The sequence below is a fragment of the Aotus nancymaae genome, unplaced genomic scaffold (assembly GCF_030222135.1).
Source record: "Aotus nancymaae isolate 86718 unplaced genomic scaffold, 86718_ANA_hifiasm-v0.15.2.pri h1tg000173l, whole genome shotgun sequence".
Classification (NCBI taxonomy): Eukaryota; Metazoa; Chordata; class Mammalia; order Primates; family Aotidae; genus Aotus; species Aotus nancymaae.
The window spans coordinates 2,660,192-2,684,895 of record NW_026988588.1 but is presented as its reverse complement, the minus strand read 5'-3'; the positions used below and the strand labels follow the sequence as shown (position 1 = coordinate 2,684,895).

General features: G+C 48.0%; 2 protein-coding genes across 6 annotated transcripts in view; one reads left to right on the top strand and one right to left on the bottom strand.

Moving 5' to 3' along the window:
- PITRM1 (pitrilysin metallopeptidase 1) overlaps window positions 1-20,521 on the top strand; it is a 40,484-nt gene extending 19,963 nt beyond the window's left edge. For both annotated transcript variants that reach the window (XM_012466973.2, XM_021670720.2), the window contains exons 14-27: window positions 633-771; window positions 5,604-5,720; window positions 7,429-7,561; window positions 8,877-8,997; window positions 9,109-9,185; window positions 9,437-9,602; window positions 9,914-10,014; window positions 11,419-11,539; window positions 12,751-12,825; window positions 13,783-13,895; window positions 16,465-16,590; window positions 19,194-19,339; window positions 19,902-20,004; window positions 20,088-20,521. In XM_012466973.2, coding sequence (XP_012322396.1) covers window positions 633-771; window positions 5,604-5,720; window positions 7,429-7,561; window positions 8,877-8,997; window positions 9,109-9,185; window positions 9,437-9,602; window positions 9,914-10,014; window positions 11,419-11,539; window positions 12,751-12,825; window positions 13,783-13,895; window positions 16,465-16,590; window positions 19,194-19,339; window positions 19,902-20,004; window positions 20,088-20,181 — 1,632 coding nt within the window. In that variant the 3' untranslated portion in view covers window positions 20,182-20,521. The remainder of the gene's footprint in view (window positions 1-632; window positions 772-5,603; window positions 5,721-7,428; window positions 7,562-8,876; window positions 8,998-9,108; window positions 9,186-9,436; window positions 9,603-9,913; window positions 10,015-11,418; window positions 11,540-12,750; window positions 12,826-13,782; window positions 13,896-16,464; window positions 16,591-19,193; window positions 19,340-19,901; window positions 20,005-20,087) is intronic.
- An 839-nt stretch (window positions 20,522-21,360) lies between these two features.
- Window positions 21,361-24,704, bottom strand: part of PFKP (phosphofructokinase, platelet) — a 71,455-nt gene continuing 68,111 nt past the window's right edge. For all 4 annotated transcript variants that reach the window (XM_021670722.2, XM_064371805.1, XM_021670721.2 and 1 more), the window contains exons 19-22: window positions 24,286-24,397; window positions 23,450-23,549; window positions 22,025-22,127; window positions 21,361-21,704 (exon numbers count right to left, since the gene is read on the bottom strand). In XM_021670722.2, the coding sequence (XP_021526397.1) occupies window positions 21,575-21,704; window positions 22,025-22,127; window positions 23,450-23,549; window positions 24,286-24,397 (445 nt within the window). In that variant the 3' untranslated portion in view covers window positions 21,361-21,574. The remainder of the gene's footprint in view (window positions 21,705-22,024; window positions 22,128-23,449; window positions 23,550-24,285; window positions 24,398-24,704) is intronic.

Here is a 24,704-nt window from a genome sequence, read left to right as displayed (position 1 = left end):
TTGACATAAACTTCCTGGTGTCTTCTAGTCCTCTCACCTCTGTTTGTAGTATTTCATAGGGGAGCATTTTGTGCATGTGTAGTTTCTTAATTGTTGAAACAAGGGAAGTGCATGAAAACACCTAACATTTATTTTTATATTACATCAACATCTATTTTGTTGTAATAATTTATAAAGTATTGAATGCGAAATGTAGTTCTCACCTTTCAGAAGTTAATAGTAGAATGAACACTAGACAAAAAAATAAATTAGAATTCTATATTATTTTCAATTTCGACTAAAATCCAAGATCTGTGGTACTTAAAAGTGCAAACCTTCTTACAACTAAAGTGTCATGAAAATGTTTAGTATTGATATGGTTAAGACCTAACGACCATAATAATAAAAATAACCCTAATAGTAGAGTAACAGCATATATGAATTCTGTACCTACCACTTAGGCAGGTGTGGTGGGAAGCATTTTTATAAGGCTTGTGTACCTTCATCGGCAAATCAACTTTTGAGGTATGTTCTAGGACTGCTGTTTTTAAAGTGGTAAGTAGAACTCCAGGACCAGCAGAGGCTCGCTCAGTGTGAGGTTCTAGTAAGATCTTGTTTTCACTTGGGTTTTGTTGTCGCTGTGATTGCTGCAGAATAATCAGCATAAGCTGACTTTATCAATGAGGCCGGATGACAAGTATCGCGAGAAGCAAGCTCAGTTGGAGGCCACGAAGCTCAAGCAGAAGGTTGATGCCCTGTCCCCCAGAGACAGGCAGCAGATCTACGAGAAAGGTCAGAGGCTTTGTTCTGAGCTGTGCAGCTCCCTAACCTGCACTCGGGCCTGGTGGACTTGCTAGTGAGTTAATAGTTGGAGGCAAGTATTATTTCAACCAGTAGGTGTCCGCTGGGCACTGACAGAGCTCACATACAGTGCAGTGGGTTCGGATAGTCTCAGAAAATCGTCTTCGTACTTCAGTAGGAAAGGCAAGAGTAACTGAAAAGAAGTAGCTTGAAAAGACGTATTTATTTTGCATATTTTGTAAATACTTTTTATTTATCAGGTGCCATAATATGCCAGTACCATTGTCATGTTGCAGGGTGTGACGCTTGGCCTGTGAGCAGTGTGGACAGTGAGAGCTGTGTGTTGGAAGAGGCCTGTCCCTGGCGTAGAGAGCATGGCCTGTGTGCAGTGTGGACAGTGCGAGCTGTGTGTTGGAAGAGGCCTGTCTCAGGCGTAGGGAGCATGGCCTGTGTGCAGTGTGGACAGTGAGAGCTGTATGTTGGAAGAGGTCTGTCTCAGGCGTAGAGAGCATGGCCTGTGTGCAGTGTGGACAGTGCGAGCTGTGTGTTGGAAGAGGCCTGTTTCAGGCGTAGAGCGCATGGCCTGTGTGCAGTGTGGACAGTGCGAGCTGTGTGTTGGAAGAGGTCTGTTTCAGGCGTAGAGCGCATGGCCTGTGTGCAGTGTGGACAGTGAGAGCTGTGTGTTGGAAGAGGCCTGTCTCAGGCGTAGAGCGCATGGCCTGTGTGCAGTGTGGACAGTGAGAGCTGTGTGTTGGAAGAGGCCTGTCCCTGGCGTAGAGAGCATGGCCTGTGTGCAGTGTGGACAGTGCGAGCTGTGTGTTTGGAAGAGGCCTGTTTCAGGTGTAGAGCGCATGGCCTGTGTGCAGTGTGGACAGTGCGAGCTGTGTGTTGGAAGAGGTCTGTCTCAGGTGTAGAGAGCATGGCCTGTGAGCAGTGTGGACAGTGAGAGCTGTGTGTTGGAAGAGGCCTGTCCCTGGCGTAGAGAGCATGGCCTGTGAGCAGTGTGGACAATGAAAGCTGTGTGTTGGAAGAGGCCTGTCCCTGGTGTAGAGAGCATGGCCTGTGAGCAGTGTGGACAGTGAGAGCTGTGTGTTCCAAGAGGCCTGTCCCTGGTGTAGAGGGCATGGCCTGTGAGCAGTGTGGACCGTGAGAGCTGTGTTTTGGAAGAGGCCTCTCTCAGGCACAGAGCATGTGTTCCAGCCACGAAGCAGCAGCAGGATTCTGTGGGACAGGCGTGGGGCACACTGGGATGGTGTGCCCACTCGGGATAGTGGAGCGGTGGGCATGGAGGGAGCAGCACAGCATGTGTGGGGGAGACAGGCTGCCCAGAGGCCCTGGGGAGGGCCTGAGTGGAGGATGGGGAGTACGCTGGTGCTTCATGTATTAATGCAGGAGAACTGCCATTAGCAGCATAACAGCAGCCTCATTCAGGATAATTTTGAAGAAAAATTGAGAAATTGAATAGCGAAAACTTCTGAGTGGCAATTAGAAACCTAAGCATGACGTGAAGACCTAGGCTGGGTGGTGGAGTGAAGAGAAAAGTGAGAACGGGGTTGGCGGCAGCCGGGAGAGTGGCCAGGCAGAGCTAGGGCAGGGAGGATGCCACAGGAGAGAAGGGGCCCACGTGGATCTCAGAGGTAGTTCTGCCTCTGGGAAGAAACATCTGCAAAAGTGGTGTCTGATAAAGGACCGTATTTAGAATATATGAAAAACAAACAATTCAGGAATGAGAACACACAACCCAATTAAAACATGGGCAAAAGATTTTGGCAGATAGCATCTAAGAGATCCTAATGGCAAATAGGCACATAAATCATTTCATGGAAAATAATCTCATTGTTTAGGGAAATATATCATAATTCTTAGAAAAATGCAGATTTAGACTACAGTGATAATCGTTTACACCTACTGGAATGACTAGCATTTCAAAAAATACTGCCAGCACCAAATGTTGTCAATCCTGAGAGGCAAGAGGATCCCTCACATGCTGCCAAAGGAACCAAACTGGTGTGGCCACCTAGGAAACAGCGTTACAGTTCTCTCAGTGCCCACCAACACGCATGAGCCCAGAAGCCCTGCTCCCAACGCTTCTTCCACAGTGCCGGGCAACGCACGTGGAACCAGGAAGCCCTGCTCGTAACATTCCTTCAAGAGAAATTAAAAAACGTGTCCGCACAAAACTTGAAACAACTCAGGTTTCCATCAACATGTGCGTCCTTACAAAGAAACGCCACTAGCTGCGAAGGAACACAGCAATGATGCACACTTGGTGCTGGTGCCTCTCCAAAGCTTTCCGCAGAGGGAAGTGAGCCAGGCACAAGGTAACATACTAGAGGCCATTCATGGGAAGCCTTGGACATGGCCAAGCTGCAGGGACAGAGAGATGAGAAGTTGCTGAGGCCTGGAGTCGGGATGTGGTTGACTGTGGGGTGTGGGAGAGTTTGGGGGGTGCCAGACAGGCTCAGTATTGTGATGTAGTGGCTTCATAACTTGCCACATTTGTCAGAACTCACTGAATTATAGCTTTATAATTGTGAATATAGGTTATGTATTAATAACTTAGCCTTTTAAAAATATATGCAACACATACACACATGCACTTTTCCTGCCAAAAAAGCTTGTTGGACTGGTATTCTGTGAGAAGTTGTCAGGCTTGTCAGGAGGTAAGAGCGGACGGATGTTAGGTAGAAGATACGTGATTCCATTTTGATCTTGCCAATTTTGAAGTGACATAATGTAGTAAAAGAAAAATTAATATCAATTTGTAACCTGTTCTTTGAATTCTTGTTTAGAGACAACTATTTTAAGCCCTGTTATTTTTTTTTTAACCTTAAAGTCTTTTTTTCCCCCTTATTGAGCTCTGCTTTGTGATAATTGACAAGCTCCAATCTTCCCACTATTAATTGAAGTTATTTGTGAGCACACATGATAAATCCATGAGTAGGCAGCAGATTGCACATTTCCTAAATTACTTCCTATTCATGGCCTGGCCTCAGAGGTGAGCTTTAAGAAAACCCAGCACACTACAGTCCAGCCCAGTAGGTGAGTGAGCAGTTCTCATACTGCAGATTTTCCCTTTACACATTCACGGCAGAGCTCCTTTAAAGGAGGACACAGTGCTAGTGCATTTAATGGTTATTTCAGGTCAGTAAGTCTTAAAGTGTGCACGGCAGTGTTAGGATTCTGAATGAAAAGCCAGTCAGTAGAGGACAACAGTGCAGGAAAGGTGAATGGGAAACTATATACTTTAGTGTGTGTGTCTTAAGCACCGTGAGGGGGTGAAGCCTCCACCATCAGGGAGCGTGTGATGTGCTGAAAGGAAAAAGAGGACGTGCCAGAGGCTTTTTCCACCGATGGTGAGTGCGTTCAGAGAAGGAGCACTGGGATGTCAGGGTAGCTGCGGCGTCTTTTAGCGCAGGTGGGCCCGGGGACCCCGGGGGAAACCAGGTCACAGAAGAGGGAGGAGGGAGCTTTATGGCGTAGCCACAGATTAGAAAACCTCCAAGCGGCATGAGGTCAGGAAACTCGGGATGTTAGATGGTGAACAGGAGGGGGAAGGCCTGCAAAGCCCAGAAGGTCTGAGCTCCGTGTTTTGGGAGCAGGGGTGGTGATGGCAGTTGCAGCTCCAGAGGTGGGTGGAAGAGCTGGAGCCTGCGGTGGGGCATCTGTGGAGGACATGCTCTCTGTGCCCCAAGGCCCGTTCTCTAAGTGCTCAGCACGCCCTCGGGGAACTTCAGAAGGTGGCAGTGGAACATGGGGGAGGTCAGCCCAGCAGACACCAGGAGTGTTCTCTGTGGGACTCTGAGTTAAAGCGGGAACTCAGCACAGCCCTCCCTGTGAGTCGTGGACTAATGCATTTGTGTACCTGCTTGGCACGGTGTTGCACCGTGAAGCTGTTCCACTGACGGCCATCAGGGCTGGGACCACACCTGGGTCTTCTGGTTCCTCCTCATAGGCTGTGGCTAAGTGGAGTCCCCCATGAAGGAGCTGCCTCCCTCATTGACAAATGGGCTGTCAGGCCCAGGAAGTATCTTTCTAAGCACCACTGTAATTTGTGCGATGTACGCGATCGCATAAGTCTTTTGTTGAAATTAGTGAAAATGAAACAATAGAAAACGAGTATGGGGCCAGGTGCGGTGGCTTATGCCTGGAATCCCAGCACTTTGGGAGGTCGAGGTGGGAGGATCACTTGAGTCCAGGAGTTCGAGACTAGCCTTGGCAGCATGGCAAAACCTCATCTCTTAAAAAAAAAAAAAACACCAAAAAATAAAACCATAAATTAGCTAAGTACGGTGGTGTTCCTGTAGTCCCAGCCATTCATTCAGGAGTCTGAGGCAGGAGAATCACTTGAGCCCAGGAGGCAGAGGCTGCGGTGAGCTGAGATGGTGCCACTGCACTCCAGCCTGGGTGACAGAGCCAGACCCGGTCTCAAAACAAAAAGAAAATAAGTATAAAGATCACTAAATTTCAGTCCATCAAGAAATGGTTTGAAAACTCTAAAAACAAATTGAATCTATTTAATGTAAAGTCTGGAGAGGGGTACAGGGGAAGCAGCTTGAGCAAACCACCACTCCCCCGCAGAATTGTTCTGCAATAGAAGAATGAGAGTTAGGGAGAGGGCTGCCCACTAAGCAGGTTATTAGTGCCTCTCAATTTGGTCAGCCTGGAGCTAGGAGGTGCTTTGCAAACCACAGTGCTCACGTACTCCCCACACTTGGCATGGACGGCTAATTCTGGGTGTAAGATAATGCAGAGAGGAGGTAAGTTGCATCAGCCCTTTTCATTATGGTCCTGAATATTCCTTTTTCTTGTTTCTTTTTTAGGTTTAGAATTACGGACGTGGCAAAGCAAACCTCAAGATGCCTCTTGCTTGCCAGCGTTGAAAGTTTCAGATATTGAGCCCACCATACCTGCCACAGAGCTGGACGTGATCCTGACAGGTCCCTGTGAACACTGCTTTTCATGGGGGCTCGGGTTCCTTTGTGGAGTGAAATGTCACTCCTCGCAGCAGCAGTAGAGTCACATCTTGGAGGTGCTCCCTGCTCACTCATAGTCTTGGCCTCTGCATGTCTTACACCTAGTTTTTAATTCTCAGTGGCCATAGACTCCTTCACTCAGTAAGAGCCTATGTGTGTGTTCCCGAGAGTGGTTTTGATAGGGCACTCTGATTTGCTGCTTCTAGAATCATGAGGATTTGGGTTATGCTGTGACTGTATTAAGTGCAGTTTTAAAAATAGAGGCATCCTCAGAGCCCCTTGTCCCAACTGTGTACCCTGCTGTCCACACAGAGGAAGCCGAGGGACGAGAGTGCCTTGAGAAGGTGGGTGTTGAGTTGAAAGGGATTCGGAGGCCAAGTTCATCCCCCTGCCTCGTCCTGGCATTTCTTGCTGTGGTGCGTTTCATTCCATGGTAATTTTTGCCCTGTGTCTGTCACTGCTTTTGAGTTCTCAGGGCACCTCCTTTCTCTCTGGCTACTGGCTGGTAGCAGGAGAGGCGTCTCTAGGGTAACCTCACCTGGGGCGGTGTTGATGCTGAGCTTACCAGCGGGTGTGGCCGGATGTTACTGAGCTGAGGGGAGCATGACTGTCACTTGCACCTCAAGGATGGGGATGGGATTTCACCCTGGGCATTCCTGTGTCCTGTGAAGCATCTCCAGCTCATTTTTATCTTCTGACGGCACTCACTGTGTTTCTATCTGATTTCTTTTTGCGTGTCTCTGCACATGTGAGAATCAAGGCAAACATCCCTCTGATCTGTTAACCCCTGCAGTTTTTATGTCCTGAATCTCATTAAGTGTTCACTAAAAAATGAGTGAGACACTTTGGGAGGCCGAGGCGGGTGGATCATGAGGTCACGAGATTGAGACCATCCCGGTCAACATGGTGAAACCCCGTCTCTACTAAAAATACAAAAAATTAGCTGGGCACAGTGGTGCGTGCCTGTAATCCCAGGTACTCAGGAGGCTGAGGCAGGAGAATTGCCTGAACCCAGGAGGCAGAGGTTGTGGTGAGCCTAGATCGCACCATTGCACTCCAGCCTGGGTAACAAAAGTGAAACTCCATCTCAAAAAAAAAAAAAAAAAAGAAAAAAGTGAGAGTAAATGAGACATCCATCCATGCTTCGGTCTCTCCGCTAGTCTGGGGCACTCTGCTAGGTAGGAACATACAAAGCTGAATGCCCAGCCCTTCCCTCGAGAGGTCAGGAGGAGTGAGCGGGGGGCACCAGGAGCCTTGTTTGGAGCCCTCGGGTGGCAGGGCCTGTTGGGGAAGATGAGCAGTGCTGAGGACGGGTGTGATGTGGGCCCAGGGGCCTTGGGAGGACCTGGTTGAAGTTCTCTCTGGTTGTCGGGGAGAGGCTGGGTAAGGAAGCTGGGGTGGAGAGAGGCAGGCGCACCTGCTGGAACTCATGGTTACGAGACCAGCAGGTGGTGGCTCTGTCCTTCCTTTCCCATTCCTTGCAGAGTGCGGGTTGCTCTGCTATTGAAGACAGTTCCAGATGTAATCATGAAAATGCAATAGGGAAATTTATATATAAACTCTAAGTCTTAAATTTCCATTCTTGAAAAGCAGTAGCATTGTTTTTTAAATATTACAAATGATTAAAATTGTACTGGCAACAGTAGACATTAAATCCCTTTTGTTTTCCTAGCTGGAGATATCCCAGTTCAGTACTGCTCCCAGCCCACCAATGGCATGGTGTATTTCCGGGCCTTCTGCAGCCTGAACACCCTCCCTGAGGAGCTGAGGCCCTACGTGCCCCTCTTCTGCAGCGTCCTCACCAAGTACGAGTCGCAGCATGCCCTTGTGTCTTACTAATATCTGCTTTGTGTGCATATCTCTATTGTTGTAATGCATCAGTAGGAATTACCTTCAGTGAGTCACAACTTAACAGTGTTAGTGCGTAAGTAAAGTGTACAATATGTTGGTTTAGAATTTGTTTTTATGAAAGTAACATTTTCTTACTGTAGTACACTGAAATATTTATGAATCTACGGCATAATATAAGGAGATGCTTATAGACCTCTCTCAGCATACTAATCTGCTACGCTTCGGCAAGGAATGATGGTTTAATCTGAAAGTGTGAGTAGTTCAGTGTGCATTGTGGCCCGGGGCTGCCTTGGGGACAGATGTCCTGCTGCCTGTGTTGCTCTTCCGAGCTGACTCTGCATTGCTGGTATCCTCCCTAGGTGGTGTGCGCATAGACCTGGAAACACACACCCGAGTGCTCACATCACCACTTGACCTTTTGCCCTGCTCTGCCAGCTTGAGGGTTGCAGTACAAGCAGTAGACAGGGCTGTGGGCCTCCGTTCCTATCCAGGAAAATCAGGCGACAGGGAACCCTACAGCTAGCTTTGGGGGCCGTTGCCCAACCTGGCGAGCATCTGGCGCCTTCGCTTCGTGGCGATGAAGTTGTCCGCGTGCTGCAGAAAGCTACCTGGCTGTGATGCCTTCTGCACCCTGGCCGAGGATCTGCTCAGATGGAAAAGTGTCTTCAGGGTTTTGAAAGGCCTCTGGCTTTCTTTTTAAATAGAGGGCCACTGCTCATCCTTTTGCAGCAGTTTAGAAAACACCTCATAGTTTTTCCCTTGCCTAAGTTAATTATTTCTGGCATTAGCAGTATCACTAGGAATGTTTCTTTCGAAAGCATGAGTGCTGAGACGAAAATGCTTTTCTTAAAAACTTAAAGTGTTTAGTCTTTGGACTCCCCTGCTAGGCTACCAGACATTTGAGCAAAGGAAGTATGTATCACAGGGATGTGGGCGAAGAGAGTGGGGGTATTCATAAAACATTTATTTAGACGATTATGCCTGGAAATGCGTATTTTAGAATGTTGGCCGCCCAAAGTGTCTTGTGCCCCTGGACACTGACTTCTTAGGCACAAGAAGCTGGTGTCTCCCTGGTGGGGAGAGCACGTGAACTCCTGAGGGCAAAGGCCAGAGTGCGCTCCTGCTTTATGACCTTCGAAGTGTAAAGAGGTTGGCAGAGCTGTAGTTACTGAATTAACTTAAGCAACTTGTATTTAAAGATGCACAGTTTTAAAAATGATTCAGTCAAGATTGCCTTATAATCGGGGCGATGCCTCTCTCCTCTGTCAGGCTGGGCTGCGGCCTTCTTGACTACCGGGAGCAGGCTCAGCAGATAGAACTGAAGACTGGAGGAATGAGTGCTTCTCCCCACGTGCTCCCCGACGACTCGCACATGGACACCTACGAGCAGGTAGCCTGTCACTGTTAGATGACGGCGGTGGTGAAGTTTTTCTCCAGTGGCTTTCTGTTACTGTTCAGTTCGCCCCAATTCCATTCTTCCTCTGTGTTTTCTGTGTTTCAGGGTGTGCTTTTCTCCTCTCTCTGCCTGGATCGAAACCTGCCAGACATGATGCATCTATGGAGTGAAATATTTAACAAGTAACTGCATTTGAAGAGTTGTCCCTTCTTGGGCTGTGCCAGACGTCTTCGTTTGAAGTACTTTAAAGTAGACAATTTTACTTGTGTTGGTTGTTGACTTCCAAGTGGTTTTACTTGTAATTCATATGGACTTAGAAAATTTCTTAGGCTGGTGAAATAGTCTGAAAACTTATTCTTAATAAACTGTCCCTGATACTGAAGGGGCATGATGAACGGGTCTCCAGGAATTTATTCTTTTCCTTTTTTCATAGCCCGTGCTTTGAAGAAGAAGAACACTTCAAAGTGCTGGTGAAGATGACCGCCCAGGAGCTTGCCAATGGAATTCCCGACTCCGGACACCTGTACGCATCCATCAGGGCCGGCCGGACCCTCACGCCCGCAGGGGACCTGCGGGAGGCCTTCAGTGGGATGGACCAGGTGGGAAGCCTGGAAGGAGCCTGTGCAGCTCTGGTCTAGCCACGTGTTCCAGAGTTGCTCATTTCTTTGGGAATACATTAATGTCTCAGAAACGCTAACTTTCTAACTGACCAAATATAGGGAAAAATTGGTTGGTTGGTTTTAACTCATCTTCCTCTTTATACCACTCCTGCACCCCCGTTCCCGCCCTCCTCAAGCCATACACTCACACACATAACCCCTGCTCAAGCAGGGTTCTGATGTCATGGGTGCCTGGCTCACACTGAGTGGTCTTTCGTGGCCTCTGGCTGAGCAAGCTTCCTCTGTTTCAGGTGCGGCTGATGAAGAGGATTGCAGAAATGACAGACATCAAACCCATCCTGAGGAAGCTCCCGCGTATCAAGAAGCACCTGTTAAATGGTGATAATATGAGGTGCGTTTGTGATTGTTTTTAAATAATTAAGTGTAGTTTTTAGGTATTTTTCACTTGTTACAGGAACTTCAAGATAGAGTACTTGGTAGAGGTATAGGTTATAGAATTTATTGTAGAAGTCAAGTGTTGTAGTAAACTAAGAAAAACATTTTAAGCTTATTAAAAGTTGGAGATAGGAAAGAACACAGGGTAGTTCTGTTCTAGAACTGCAAACAGATTGAGGGCAAATACTTAGTTACATTGCTTCCACAGCAAATGCTTGGTAGATGACAGATCTGTAAAGGTGGGCTTGCTCAAGACCAGAGTACAACTGTCGTTTCTTCTAAAGTCACTTGATGCTCTGAGGAGCACGTCCGGCAGCTCGGTCGTATACCTGCAGTTGGCCTCATGCCCTCAGGTTTGTGAGCGTGAATGAAGTTGAAGCATGATGAACTGTTTATTTCAGCATCTTATTGTCAGTGACATTGATGTATTCGTCAGTACTTAACAAGAACATGTCCTTCTTCAGAGAGTCCTGGTGCCTTTCCCCAGTCATGTCTTGAGAATCCCTGGCAGATTCTACAGGGCGGTCTGTGGGTGGCCAGAGCTGGGGCCTGGTGTTTGGGGTCGCTGGGCGCTGGGCTCAGGTAGGCCTGGCTTCCAGTGCTGGGTCAGCACTCACCTCGCACCCAGGCGGTCCTGGGCAACTGACCCACCTGAGCCTTCTGCTTCCTTCTCCATAAAACTTTCCTTTGCAGGTTTATTTTGAGGAATAAAAGGAATAATATCTACAAGGTAGCCTACGTACCTGGGATATAGTTAGTATTGATATAATGGTACCTGCTGTTACTTTAGAATAAATTTAGGATTTACAGCCAGAAGGAAAAAATACACTTTGTCAATATACTGTAGAGTTCAAGTAGATTTTATATGATAGTATTTGCAATTCTGCAGAATTTGGAAAAGTTCTATTTTCATGTAACTTTGAAAGCATGGTACTTTTTTGCGCTTTATGATTTTCCGCTTTAAAAACCAGTTCAGATTTTCAAATTGATGACTGTTGGACAGTAATTTTAAAAGTTGTCAGTGTTTCGATAGTGTAATTCTGAAGGCATGGTTAGCAGATCTTAATAATCTCTGTATTTTCTTTGCTCTTCGGAAGAAGCAGACTTTAGAGGCTCAGGCTGTCTGTGTCTGGACAGTTTTATTAGCTGACAGACTGAACTATGTGGAAATTTCTTGGTAACTCGAAGCACTGCAAAGCAGGAAGGTGGCTGTATTATTTCTACATTTGGCTACTGTTTCTTTTAACATCTTTGAAATTATTTTTTATAAAAAACTTTTGAATTATTTATACAAAATGTGATGAATTACTAAAATATTTTTTCTAAGGATGGTTTTATGTATATATAACTTTTCAAACAGGTGTTCAGTGAATGCGACTCCTCAGCAGATGGCTCAGGCAGAAAAAGTGGTAGAAAACTTCCTTAGAAGCATTGGTCGAAGTAAGAAGGAACGGAGGCCTGTGCGTCCACATGTGATTGAGGTATGCACTGATGGTGGCACTGGTGCCCGGTGAGCACCTGGCAGGGGCAGCTCTCGGGTTTTATATGTGTTAACTCAGTTCTCAGAACAATCCAGCATGTGGTTGTTCATATCCCTCGTTACGCACATGAAGAGACTGAGGTTCAGGAGGATGAAGTGTCTTGTCCGGTGTTGGCCCAGGTAAGTGAGTTCAGACCCTGCGGTGTGGCCTTAGATTCTGGACTCACTCTGTGCCTTGCAGCAAGTAGTCCGATAGGAAGAAAGACTTCAGTTGGGTTACTCTGGCATAGAAATGGCCCAAAACTGTGGCCTGAAGAAGGCTGCTTCACTGCTATTTCGTTGACTCATGAATCCATGGATTTGTCTCTAGAACAGTTAACGTCGGTGATAACTAATTTAATAAATTTGATTAATTTACAAAGAGGGTTGTAATCTAGTTCATGGTTGTCAGTGGGGGAGGTTGATGGTGTTGATTTTGCAGAGGATGTTTCTGATGCCTTCTCCATTGGTGTGTGTGTCCCTGGTTCTTTTCTGGGTGTGGTCTCCCTGTTCTTTACATGTCCTCTTGATTTGACAGATTTATGATGAGAAAGTACAGAAGGAGGAAAGAAAGCTTAAAGTATTTTCTTTGTGCCATATAACAAGGCCACCTTTTCCTTGACTGTCTGAAAATTCATTTAAAAATTTTCTTCATTTATTTCATTTATTCTCTTTCTTAGGTTTTGATTTTTTGAGACAGGGTCTTACTCTGTCACCCAGGCTGGAGTGCAGTGGTGCCATTATAGCTAGCTGCAGCCTAGCTATAGTGACCTCCCGGGCTCAAGTGATCCTCCAGTCTTGGCCTCCCAAGTAGCTGGGGCTACAGGCATGCACCGCCATGACTGGCTAATTTTTAAAATGTTTTGTTGAGATGGGGGCTCCCTGCATTGCCCAGGCTGGTGTCAAACTCCTGGACTCAAGCAGTCCTCCTGCCTTATTGTAGGCATGAGCCACTGTGCGTGGCCTATTTTTATTTTCTATCTTTTTTTTAAATTTTCCATATAGTGACCCATGAGTGATAAATTTTTCTCCTTTATAGCATTTATTATTTAAAATATTGAAATCCACCCTAACACTTGTTATTAGCTCTGTGAATTCTATAAACTCTGTTCCTTCTTACCTTTTTCAAGTGAGTTTTAGATTTTTCATTTTTCTTGGAAACTTGAATTTCAGAAACCTGCACCTAGCAGCTCTGGTGGAGATGCCCATGCTCCTAACGGCTCCCAGATCATTAGGAAGCTGGTCATGGTAAGAACCACAGCCCATCTGGCTTCCCAGCGGGCGGGTGCGTCCCTCCACAGCTGTGTCTGCCGCTGATAGTGATCGTTCCTCCGTCTGCCTGTCTGTGGGGCTGGCGTGTCCCTAGAGTTGTGAGTTCAGTGTGTCCTTTGTCACTGCCGTGAGTTCAGTGTGTCCTTTGTCACTGCCACCCTGAGCTTTTTCTCTTTGATTGTGCTGAGCGAAGGCCCCGGTGCGGGTGCGTCCTCCTGTGCCAAGAAGGTGAGGGCCCTGGTGCAGGTGCGTCCTCCTGTGCCAGGGAGGTGAGGGCCCTGGTGGGGGTGTGTCCTCCTGTGCCAGGGAGGTGAGGGCCCTGGTAGGGGTGCGTCCTCCTGTGCCAGGGAGGTGAGGGCCCTGGTGGGGGTGCGTCCTCCCTGTGCTGAGGAGGTGAGGGCCCTGGTGGGGGTGTGTCCTCCCTGTGCTGAGGAGGTGAGGGCCCTGGTGGGGGTGTGTCCTCCTGCCAAGGAGGTGAGGGCCCTGGTGGGGGTGCGTCCTCCTGCCAAGGAGGTGAGGGCCCTGCTGCGGGTGCGTCCTCCCTGTGCTGAGGAGGTGAGGGCTGCTGCTCTGAGTGGTCTCCTCCCGGGCAGTTCACCCTCCTTTGAACGTAGCTCCTGAGCTGAGTCTGCGCCAGTGGAGCAGCCTGACAGATCTTTTCCCCTCACTCAGCGTGGCGCTGATGCAGTTTGGTCCAGTTCCTTGTGGAGTAGAGTGATGTTACACATTCCCAGAGCATCAATTATGAGAGAAACGGTGTGGAGTGAAATGTTTTTAATTGAACAGTATACTTTAAAGCATCATGTCAGAATTGGAGGACTTGATGTTTTACAGTGAAGTGTGAAGTGACATAACTGCAGTGGCTTGCTCTTGTGTCCCAGTGCCATGGGCAGTGCCTGGCAGCACAGCCTTTGACTACACCTTATCCCTCAGGAACCCACCTTCAAGCCCTGGCAGATGAAGACCCACTTCCTGATGCCCTTCCCAGTGAACTACGTGGGCGAATGCATCCGAACTGTCCCCTACACGGACCCAGATCATGCCAGGTAGGAGGGTGGAGGTCAGGACCTCCCAGGCCTGAGCCTTATGGAAGCAGCTTGTCAAGCTTGTTGGAGTTTGCAGGGTGTGTTTTAGTGGGAAGTCCACACCGACTTCGAGTGGGGCTGCATGTCTCTGAGCGCTCCTCCTCAAACAGCAGAGTCTTCATGAACAAAGGCCCAGCTTGAGAGCCAGTCACTTTATAAACAGTTTCTATTCTTGAGGACTCCTATAAACAAAACAGGTATCTATGACCCTAAACACAGACTCCTTTCAAAATGCCCCATGTACTCAACCTCATCTCTAGGTAAAACTTGAATGAATTTAGGCTGAGATTTCTGATACACATGGCAGATTAAGCCTTCATGAGGACATATGCATGGAACGAGAGCAAAGGCAGATTAAGACAGGAAGCCACAAAGGAAAGAGTGGGAGGCAACCGTGGGGGCTGCCGGAGAACCTCATGATCGTGAGTGTGGGTGGGTGGGGGTGCCTGACCCGGGCCACGGAGGGACAGGGCAGTGGGGAGAGACCAGGGGTGCTGCAGCGCCCTGCAGCCCGCAGGGCTGGAGGCCAGCTCACTGTTGCTCTAAGGAGTTCACCTCCCCCGTTTCCCCACCAAGTCAGAAGCTCAGGGGCGGCCCTTGGTTGAAGGGCTGAAGCCACAGCTGAGTGTCGGGGTCAGGCCTGCTCTCAAAGTGGCATGGGGTGGGGGAGTTAGTAGCCCACAGACTGGCCCCTCCGGGCCCTTCTGAACTGTGGCTGCCCCGTGTCTGTGTTCATCCCATCTGGGGAAACTGACTAGACCGGGAAGACAGACTCACAGACATGCACCTTTGGGGACCCATCAGTTGTGTGTGTGAGTGTGACACAGCTATGTGCAATCATCTTCTATCCCGGAAATTCACTTCCTATGTCCTTGTCCCAGGCAGCTACCCCCATGAGGGACTAAACCAAAGAGGGAGCCTGGTAGAGGGGAAGGCAGGCTAGGCCTGTGCAGCCTGTCCTGACGGGAGAAAGAGCCGGGCCTCCAGGGTACGTGTGTGTCACAGGAGGCGCGGAGGAGCCAGGCGGGAAGAAATGGAGGGCTGCAGTGGGGGTCCGGAAAGAGACGAGCTCTCAGATCTGTAGAAAAGATGATAGTGGCTCAGCTGTTTTGTCCGTTTATTTCCATATTTGCAGAAGGTAAATATCTGTCTGCTGTGCCGGCAGAATAGTGATACCTGTTCCTGCCATCCAATAGGAAGGTGTAGACCGAAAACACAGAAACTCTGAAGAGGCTAATAGATGTTTTTTTCCTGGTTTCTGGTATTTTGTAATCTTTCAACAGTGAGCATGTGGTTTTAATGTAATATACAAGTAGTAGAAATTTCTCAAGAGTAACATATGGACAGGTGAAACGCCGGTTCCTGTTGGTGCTTGAGGAGGCTCCCTCCCCCAGGGTCTGGCTCCAGCCTTGCTGTTCTCAGCTATGGTGACCCAGCCACCCGAGTGGCGCTGGGTTTCTCCTGCTGGACCCACACTAGATGGTTGTGACTTTTCCTACCACAGCCGCTGGGAACACGCCCACTCCTTCCTCCATTTCCCACTTGGCCTATTTGACCCCCTTCATCTGCTTTGGGAAAAGGCATGTCTGTGGAAGCAGGGACCTGGGGCTGATCTTGCCATGGGCATCTTTGAGCAGCCTGTGTCTACTGCAGACGCTACCATCATTGACTGCTGTGCAGTGGCAGGCATGGCTCTGCCTTCTGTCGAAGGTGGATGCATTCTGGAGTCATCTAGAATGTGATATTACCATTCACAGTGGAAGGCAGAGGAAATCAACCTCGTTCCTAGAAATGTGCTTTAGCGGAGAGTGTGTGTTTTCTTAAGGGATTCTTTTAAAACTCTGACTTAACTTTCCTTTTTTTCCGTATTCTAATGTGAGACATTTAAATAAATGTTCATTTGCACATTTGTCTTTACAGTAGAAATAACCTCTTTCCACTTGACAGATTTTAAAATGCCACCTATACATTGGAACAAGTGAAGCAGTGTGATGCTGGAAGTGTTCAGATTCCCTCCCCACCATCTCTCACTTCAACCCTGTAATCTAAGCCAACTCTTTGAAAATTGTGCTTCCTTGTGGTTTTTTGTTTTGGTAATTAAAACAAAACAAAACAAAACAAATCTCATGCCTGAGCACTTTCCAGGCAGAAAGATTGCTTGAAGCCAGGAGTTTGAGACCAACCTGGGCAACAAAGCTAGACCCTGCCTCTACAAAATACGTGAAAATAGCCAGGCTTGGTGGCACGCACCTGTAGTACCAGCTACTCAGGAGGCTGGGGAGGGGAGATCCCTTGAGCCCAGGAGTTCAAGGCTACAGTGAGCTGTGACTGCACCAGTGCACTCCAGCCTGGAGAGAGCGAGACCCCCATCTTGTAAAAAACAAGACCAAAATATGGGACCATAATTTATATAGCATTACTTTACAGATTGAGTTTATTTTCATTTTCACTTATTCCAATAATTACTTCACTGCATATGCTTTTTTATCAGACATGTTTTTAACTTACATTTTCTAATCATTCATTTCAGTCTTAAAATCCTTGCATGTTTGATGACTGCTAAGTTCCTGCATACAGAAATTCGAGAAAAAGGCGGTGCTTATGCTGGAGGTGCAAAGCTCAGCCACAATGGGATTTTCACCTTTTACTCTTACAGGTGAGGTTTTCTCTGTTCCACACATTTGAATGCACACATCGGTTTACCTGTAGTCTTCTACTTGAGATTATCTGTCATTTTCTTCTACTACAGTGAACCTTAGCAAAAGAAAAGTTCTTCTGTTTGTTTCCTTTCGCTTATTGAGCACTTAGCCACACGCAGCAGTGTCCTTCTGGTGCAAGGATTAGGGCCAGCAGCCTAAACAGGAAGCAGTCTCCTTGAGTAACCCTGCTTGGTGTAACCAGCATATTTCGGCAGAACATGGTAGTGCCTCCAGCCATGGTTTTGCTTTCCACAGTTGCGTGCCCACAGTTACCCTCAGTCTGGACATATTAAATGGAAAATTCCAGACATAAATACTTCCTCAGTTTTAAATGGCACACCATTCTTCGAAGCAGTGGGATGAAATCTCACACCGTCCCCACTACCTGCCTGTGGGTCATCAGTAGCCGCATAGGTCAGATACACTGTCAGGTAAGAACTTTTGTTCAAAAAACCCTTGTTTTAGTTCATCGTAGCTCATAACCATACCTTTTATTACATTATAATTGTTGAATTTTGTTAATACCTTGCTGCACTTAATTTGTAAATTTTAACAAAGATATAGGAAAAAAAACCATAATATCCATAGGACCCAGCACTGTCAGAGGAGGATGGAGCTCTGCCCTGGGAACACAGTATCCATAGGACTCAGCACTGTCAGAGGGGGATGCAGCCCTGCTCTGGGAACACAGTATCCATAGGACTCAGCACTGTCTGAGGAGGATGCAGCCCTGCCCTGGGAACATAGTATCCACAGGACTGAGCACTGTCTGAGGAGGATGCAGCCCTGCCGTGGGAACACAGTATCCGTAGGACTCAGCACTGTCTGAGGAGGTTGCAGCCCTGCCCTGGGAACATAGTATCCATAGGACTCAGCACTGTCTGAGGATGCAGCCCTGCCCTGGGAACACAGTATCCATAGGACTCAGCACTGTCAGAGAAGGATGCAGCCCTGCCCTGGGAACATAGTATCCATAGGACTCAGCACTGTCTGAGGAGGTTGCAGCCCTGCCCTGGGAACATAATATCCATAGGACTCAGCACTGTCAGAGGGGGATGCAGCCCTGCTCTGGGAACACAGTATCCATAGGACTCAGCACTGTCTGAGGAGGATGCAGCCCTGCCCTGGGAACATAGTATCCACAGGACTCAGCACTGTCTGAGGAGGATGGAGCCCTGCCCTGGGAACACAGTATCCATAGGACTCAGCACTGTCTGAGGAGGATGGAGCCCTGCCCTGGGAACACAGTATCCATAGGACTCAGCACTGTCTGAGGAGGCAGCCCTGCCCTGGGAACACAGTATCCATAGGACTCAGCACTGTCTGAGGATGCAGCCCTGTCCTGGGAACACAGTATCCATAGGACTCAGCACTGTCCTGGGAACACAGTATCCATAGGACTCAGCACTGTCTGAGGATGCAGCCCTGTCCTGGGAACACAGTATCCATAGGACTCAGCACTGTCTGAGGAGGATGCAGCCCTGTCCTAGGAACACAGTATCCATAGGACTCAGCACTGCCAGAGGAGGATGCAGCCCTGCCCTGGGAACACAGTATCCATAGGACTCAGCACTGTCTGAGGAGGCAGCCCTGCCCTCTAGGTATTGGAACAGGCCCTAGTTGATGGGGCTGTGATACAGCGTGAGAGCGTTCTTAGCTTATTTCAGTTGTAGGTACCCGATGTGGATACTGTTCTATTAGCTTTCATAAACATAATACCATTACTCTAAAACAATAAATTCCTGATTTTCTGTGGCTCTGCTGCCCAAGAGAAGGTGTATTCTAACACTATAAGAAGCTGGCCAGCCTTGGTGGCAAGTGTCTGTGGTCCTAGCCACAGGACGCTAAGGCCGGAGGATCACTTGAGCCCAGGGAGATTGAAGCTGCAGTGAGCCAAGATGTACCACTGTGTGCCAGCCTGGGTGACAGAGTGAGACCCTGGCTTCTGGATACATAGATAGATTAGGCAGGTAGATAGGCAGGCAGTCATTGCCACTCTAAGGAGCTCTCCCTCTTGCCGTGCTGGAAGCCACACTTCTAGACAAGAATGGGAAAGTAGCTCACAGCCCCACTGCAGCTCTGAGTCGGGGCGAAGGGAGGGTGGGGCTCTTAACACTTACACAGAGGGAAGTCTGGATTGGCCCCTCAGGCTGATTCCTGGACTCTCCCGGGTATTTCTTAAGGGAGAGTAAAGGACAAGCTTAGCTTCATTTTTCCACTTGAGGCTTCTGTGATTTCCTCGTAATCCTGACTTGCCCCGTCCCACCCTCGACTCTCCACTTTCCTCTCCTGATGAGGTCACAGGGGTGTATTTAAATAATCTGGGGAGAATGTTGTGCAGACGGACCTCGTCTAAGGAGAGGGAGAACGTATTGAAAGCCTTATGTGATCGGATCTGAATTTCCATTGAGAGTAATTAAGCGATTTGTCAGTGGGTGTTTGGAATGTAATGTGTAACATAGAGCTGTTCACACAGGAGATGCTGAACTGTCGACAAAGGGTTGTGATTAACGTGTCCTCTGGTAAAATGCTTGACTGTTGATTTCTCTGGGTTTCCTAGGGACCCAAATACAATGGAGACGCTCCAGTCTTTTGGGAAGGCTGTTGACTGGGCTAAGTCGGGAAAATTCACACAGCAAGACATCGACGAAGCCAAACTTTCTGTCTTCTCGACCGTAGATGCTCCTGTTGCTCCTTCTGACAAAGGTACTCTGAGTGTAACAGCGAGAATCTCAACCCACAGCCTCACAGATGGCATTGCCGTTTTCCAAGTCCCCTGCATGCACGGGCAGGCGCACCAGCTTCTGCCATCCCCGTCCTTGCTTATGATGTGATTTCCACGTCTACCACCTAAACATGGGACTTGAAACACACTTTCCGACATCCAGGCAAGAAAAGTGCATCCAGTCATTTCAGTTTTACTGAGCTGAGGCCCAGTGGGGCCAGCCCACGCCAGCATCCTGGCTCATTAATGTGGAAGGGGGACATGGGCATGGCCACGTTACTCTGTAGAGCCACTTCTGCTCACAGCATCGGCCTCATGAGGCCCTGACTTCGTCCATGCTGCAGAAGCAGGTGTTGGTAGGGTCAGCATGGCTTGTGGGAGCTGGAGGTCAGGGTATGATCTGTGGTCTGTTAGACATGTCCCTGTGGTTGAAATATGTTCACATAAAGTAACAGTGAGATGCTCATGTCTCCTCCAGGACCCGAGTGCACAGCCCACAGCTCATGGGCGGCAGCTTCATGGTGCCTGTGCTTTGTCTTCTAGGAATGGACCACTTCCTGTCCGGCCTCTCGGATGACGTGAAGCAGGCGCACAGGGAGCAGCTCTTTGCTGTCAGCCGTGACAAGCTCCTGGCCGTGAGCGACAGGTGAGTGGGGAGCAGGAGAGACGGTGCCTGGGATTTGAGGCCTGCGCGCGCCCTTTCACACACTGACCATGCCTTCCTCTCAGGTACCTTGGCACAGGGAAGAGCACACATGGCCTGGCCATACTTGGACCAGAGAATGCAAAAATCGCCAAGGACCCATCCTGGATTATCAGTTGAGCAGCCGTGGAGTTTCTGACGGCGCAGGAGCTCAGGTGTGCTACACACACAGGCGCTGAGAAAAGGAGCCTCTGAGCCAAATTGGAAAAAGCAGAAATGTTACTGCTTTTTCCAAGAATACGATGTCATTCTTAAAATTTTGCCAAAGCCATTGACTGGCAAGTCAGATAAAAACTCATCTATCTATCTTAAGAGTGACCACGAAGATTCAAATAATCATGCATGAAATGCTGAAGATGTGCCACGTAGAACTTTAGCTCTGTTGTGACAAAAAGGCTTACTTTGCCTGATTAACCCTAGAATATTTATTTAGGAATCTAAAAATAAAGGGCAACTCTGACTTACTGTGCTTGAATCATTATTTTAAGTAGCATTTAGGGCCTTTATTAAATGTAGGAGTAAAGTGAAAAGCTGCACATGGCTGTCCCACCTGCCTGTGCTGATTTATGGACTGCTAACACACCAAGAACCTGCAGGAGCGTCCCCCTAACGGATGGGCGTACAGCGGGGCGGCCGGATGGAAACCATTCTGAAGAGCAGGGGGTTGGGGTGAGTAAGTAAGTGCTCGCCTCGTCTTCACAGACACGGAAAGGTAAGCCTCTGCGCCAGCTCTTCCTTGGACTCTGATTTCCCCAACACAGTGTGTTTTTGGCATCTACTCCACACAGCTGTCATCTATTGCAGACTAGATCTAAGAGGCAGAAATGTTGTCCCTACAGGAGGGGGGCTGTCCCCCCGACAGCTGTGTCTACTCTGGTAAGAGTCATCAGAAGAGGAGAGTTCCAACCCAGGTTCCAGCGAGGACTGTGGCTTGGCCTGGAGGAGAAGCTGGCTATCAGATTTTTTAACCGCCGCCCTCCCTCGGTGGTTTTAATATGCAACTAGGATTGCAGGCAAGAGGGTGAGTAGATAAGATTCTTGTTTTTTATTTATTTTATTTTACCTTCAAGAGTGCGGGAACCTGGGGTGGAGGCCGCCTGCCGTGGATGGAAATGCCATGTTTACTTATTGTTACATACTTGCCATGTGTCAGACTACTGGCTTTTTTGTTCTTTTATGACTTGTGCATAGTTCAGTGAGTCCTTTAAAATCTCAGTCTTCGGGTAGCTACAGCTTTGTGGGTAAAGATGAGCAAAATATTTTTAATCTCCTTAAAAAACTAAAACAGGACTGCTGGAGTTGTAGGTAAACATTTAATTCTGCTAATATGCACATCTGAAAGCATGAGGCACAGTCCACAGACAGCACGCACTGGCTCTGAGGGGGGTGGGCAGTGACAGGTGCTTGCTGATTAGGGATTAATAATACTTGCAGTAAAGTGCTGATAAATAACTTAAGTGTTACGAAAACGGACGGTCCGTGGTGAGCCCAGGCAGAGGCAGGCAGGGCCAGGTCAGACGCTCCAGGGCTGCACGTGCTCCAGCTGGCCTGAGTCCGACACGTCATAGCTCGCCTTGTACTTGGCCAGGATCTTCATGAGGGGCCGCAGCTTCAGCCACCACTGTTCTTTGGGAATCCTGTGCCTGGGAGGGAAGCAGAGGCTGCAGTGAGCCCTGCAGGTGCCTGGAAGACACCTCTGCCTGCCCTTCGTGGTCTCGCCAGAAAGGCAGGGGTTGTAGGGTCAGCAGAATCAACTGGATGATAAAGCCGATTTCAGGGTCAAATGAAGCCATTTTTATATTTCTAAAAAGTCTTCCCTCTTTCTAAAGACCTAGTATTTAACTCTCAGCTTCAGAAAAGCCATTTTCTCACACCCCTGACTGAGTTGCTGACAGCGACGGCCGTTCCCCTGCCCTGCACTCACGTCAGTTGGGTTCTCTAAGGCAGTAAGACCCGGACTTACTCAAAATCCGTTTCCTTCTTCAGCTCTGCCACAGGTTGAAAAATGACGTTTCTTTTGCTTATTCCCAGCACACAAACAGAATCATCGGTGGTAAATTTTTTTCCTATAAAAGTTTAAAATTAAAAAAAAAAAAGATGTAATAACATCCTATCACCTGGGCCGGTGGGGGAGCAGAATCACGGGGCAAGATGAGAATAGAGATTCCTCAGAACCACGCTGTGAAAGTAGACTGGAAGCCCAGGTGACACTGACACCAGCCCGCAGCGTCCACCCTGGGCTTGCGCAGCTCTGCTCTTGCAGGGCTGGGAGAGGAGAGGGGACCACCCTGACGGCTTCCTCCCTGCCCCTCACTAGTAGTTCAGCCACCCCAGAGAGGGCTTCCTAGAAAGCAGCTTTTGTTTTTTCTCCCAGTGGAGGTAAATACATTTTTCTCTGATTAGCGGAATAGGGAAATTAGCTTAAATTACAGGAAAACATTAAGAAAGTTACACTCATGAATACATACAGAAACATCCATAAATTTGCAAAAGAAGAAAATCCAAAAAGTGGAAGTTGATGTAGAAAAATTGAAGCCAGAGTCAGTTCTTCAAAAAGACAAACTGATTGAAAGTCTTCACATCACTGTTTTTTGTAGACTGTCATTTCCCTAAGTTGGACAGTGGAAGTGAGATATGGCTTGCCCTGAAAAAAGCACACATCTGGCATGACTGATGAAGCAGGAAGAGAGAGATGCTGGCACAAGTAGCCATTCTCAAGAATGAGTGGGGACCAGCCCTGTTGGAACCACTGGGCCAGGTGCAGTGGCTCACGCCTGTAATCCCAGCATTGGGAGGCTGAGGTAGGCGGATCACCTGCGGTCAGTTCAAGACCAGCCTGGCCAACATGGTAGAACCCCATCTCTACTAAAAATACAAAAATTAGCCAGGTGTATTGGTGGGCACCTGTAATTCCAGCTACTTAGGCTGAGGCAGGGGAATTGGTCAAACCCGGGAGGCAGCAGTTGCAGTGAGCAGAGATCACACCACTGCACTCCAGCCTGGGCAATAGAGCAAGACTGTCTCAAAGAAAACAAAATGTCATGTTTTTTGAAGATTTCTTAGAATATGTAACTTATACAACTGATTCAAGAAAAAACATGCATAGTTCTATAAACATGAAAAATTCATTCAGCAGTTAAATCTTCCTCAAAACTGGAAGTTTTAATGAATGGATTCACAGGAAGGTTGTCCTACAAACATCCAAAAAATAGCCCCACTTCAACTATGAGGCTAACCCTAGGACTAGAGGAGAAATTGCTGGCAAATGTTGAGGATCTCCAGAGCAAAAGCAAAAAGCTTGCACAAAAAAACACATCATGACCAAGCTGATCTTACCGCAACACTCAGATACCAGGTGGACTGTGGCCACCCTCCCCGGCCCCCATACCTCTGCCCCGGGCCTCCTTGAGCTTCGCAGTGATCCACTCCATAGCTCTGGCAGAGATTTTGGTTCCAAAGTTTCTATCAAATGGCGAAGGTGCTCCACCCTGTTGGTGGTTAGAATTATATGAAATATCAGTTACACAGTAACACTTTGCTGTTTATTTTAAAAACATGGTTTCTGTGAAATAGAAGTTGTCATTTCTCTTTTTTAACAGACTCAAGTCTGATAATCCATTTTAAATCTTAGGAAGCTCCAATTTTTATTTGTTCAAGTGTTTAATTTGAGTAAGTATTTCCAAGTAAGAGGGTATCATGCTTTACATGAAAGTTGACAGTTAAAATCCCCATTACTCAAACCTCACAAACAAAACAAGAATCCTAAAGCTGGTGATGTTTGGCATGACTTCAAAGTTCAGATGTATTGGCAGGGCGTGAGGGCTCACACCTGTAATCCCAGCACTTTGGGAGGCCGAGGCAGGTGAATACCTGAGGTGAGGAGTTCGAGACCAGCCTTGCTAACATGGTGAAACCCTATCTCTACTAAAAATACAAAAACTAGCCGGGCATAGTAGCGAGTGCCTGTACTCCCAGCTACTTGGGAGGCTAAGGCAGGAGAATTGCTTGAACCTGGAAAGTGGAGGCTGCAGTGAGCCAAGATTACACCACTGCACTGCAGCCTGGGTGACTGAGACTCCATTTCAAAAAGTTCAGCTGATTTTTATCTCGAAATTTACTTGTAGATATACGTTTTCCCCCAAAAATGGCTAAAATAAGACATTAAGCTTGTAAAAACGACATGACAGTGGCTTTGCAGGCCCCTCACCGGGGTCTCGGGCTCACCTGCTGCATGTGGCCCAGCACATTCTTCCTGCAGTCGAACACCCCTTTGCCCTCTTCCGAATAGAGCTGGTAAATGAAGTCGGTGGTGTAGTTTTCACTGCAGCTCTCATTTCTGAAACGAGTGGGAAGGAGCCATTTGTTAAGCGTGCAGTGGGTGTGCAGCTCCCTGCTGGTGGGGGGATGGCCCTGGGAGGCTGGCCTCCCGTGTCCCCTGGCCCTGCTGTGACTATACATCAACACTTGTCCCTCCACTCCAAGGCTTTGCTTTCTGCAGTTTCAGTTCCCATGGTCAAGTGTTCCACCAAAGTCCAAAAATACTAAAACTCCAGAAATATGTAAGTTTTAAACTGCACGCCATTCTGAGCAGTATGATGAAATATCGTGCTGTCTTGCTCTGTCCCACCCAGTACATGAATCAT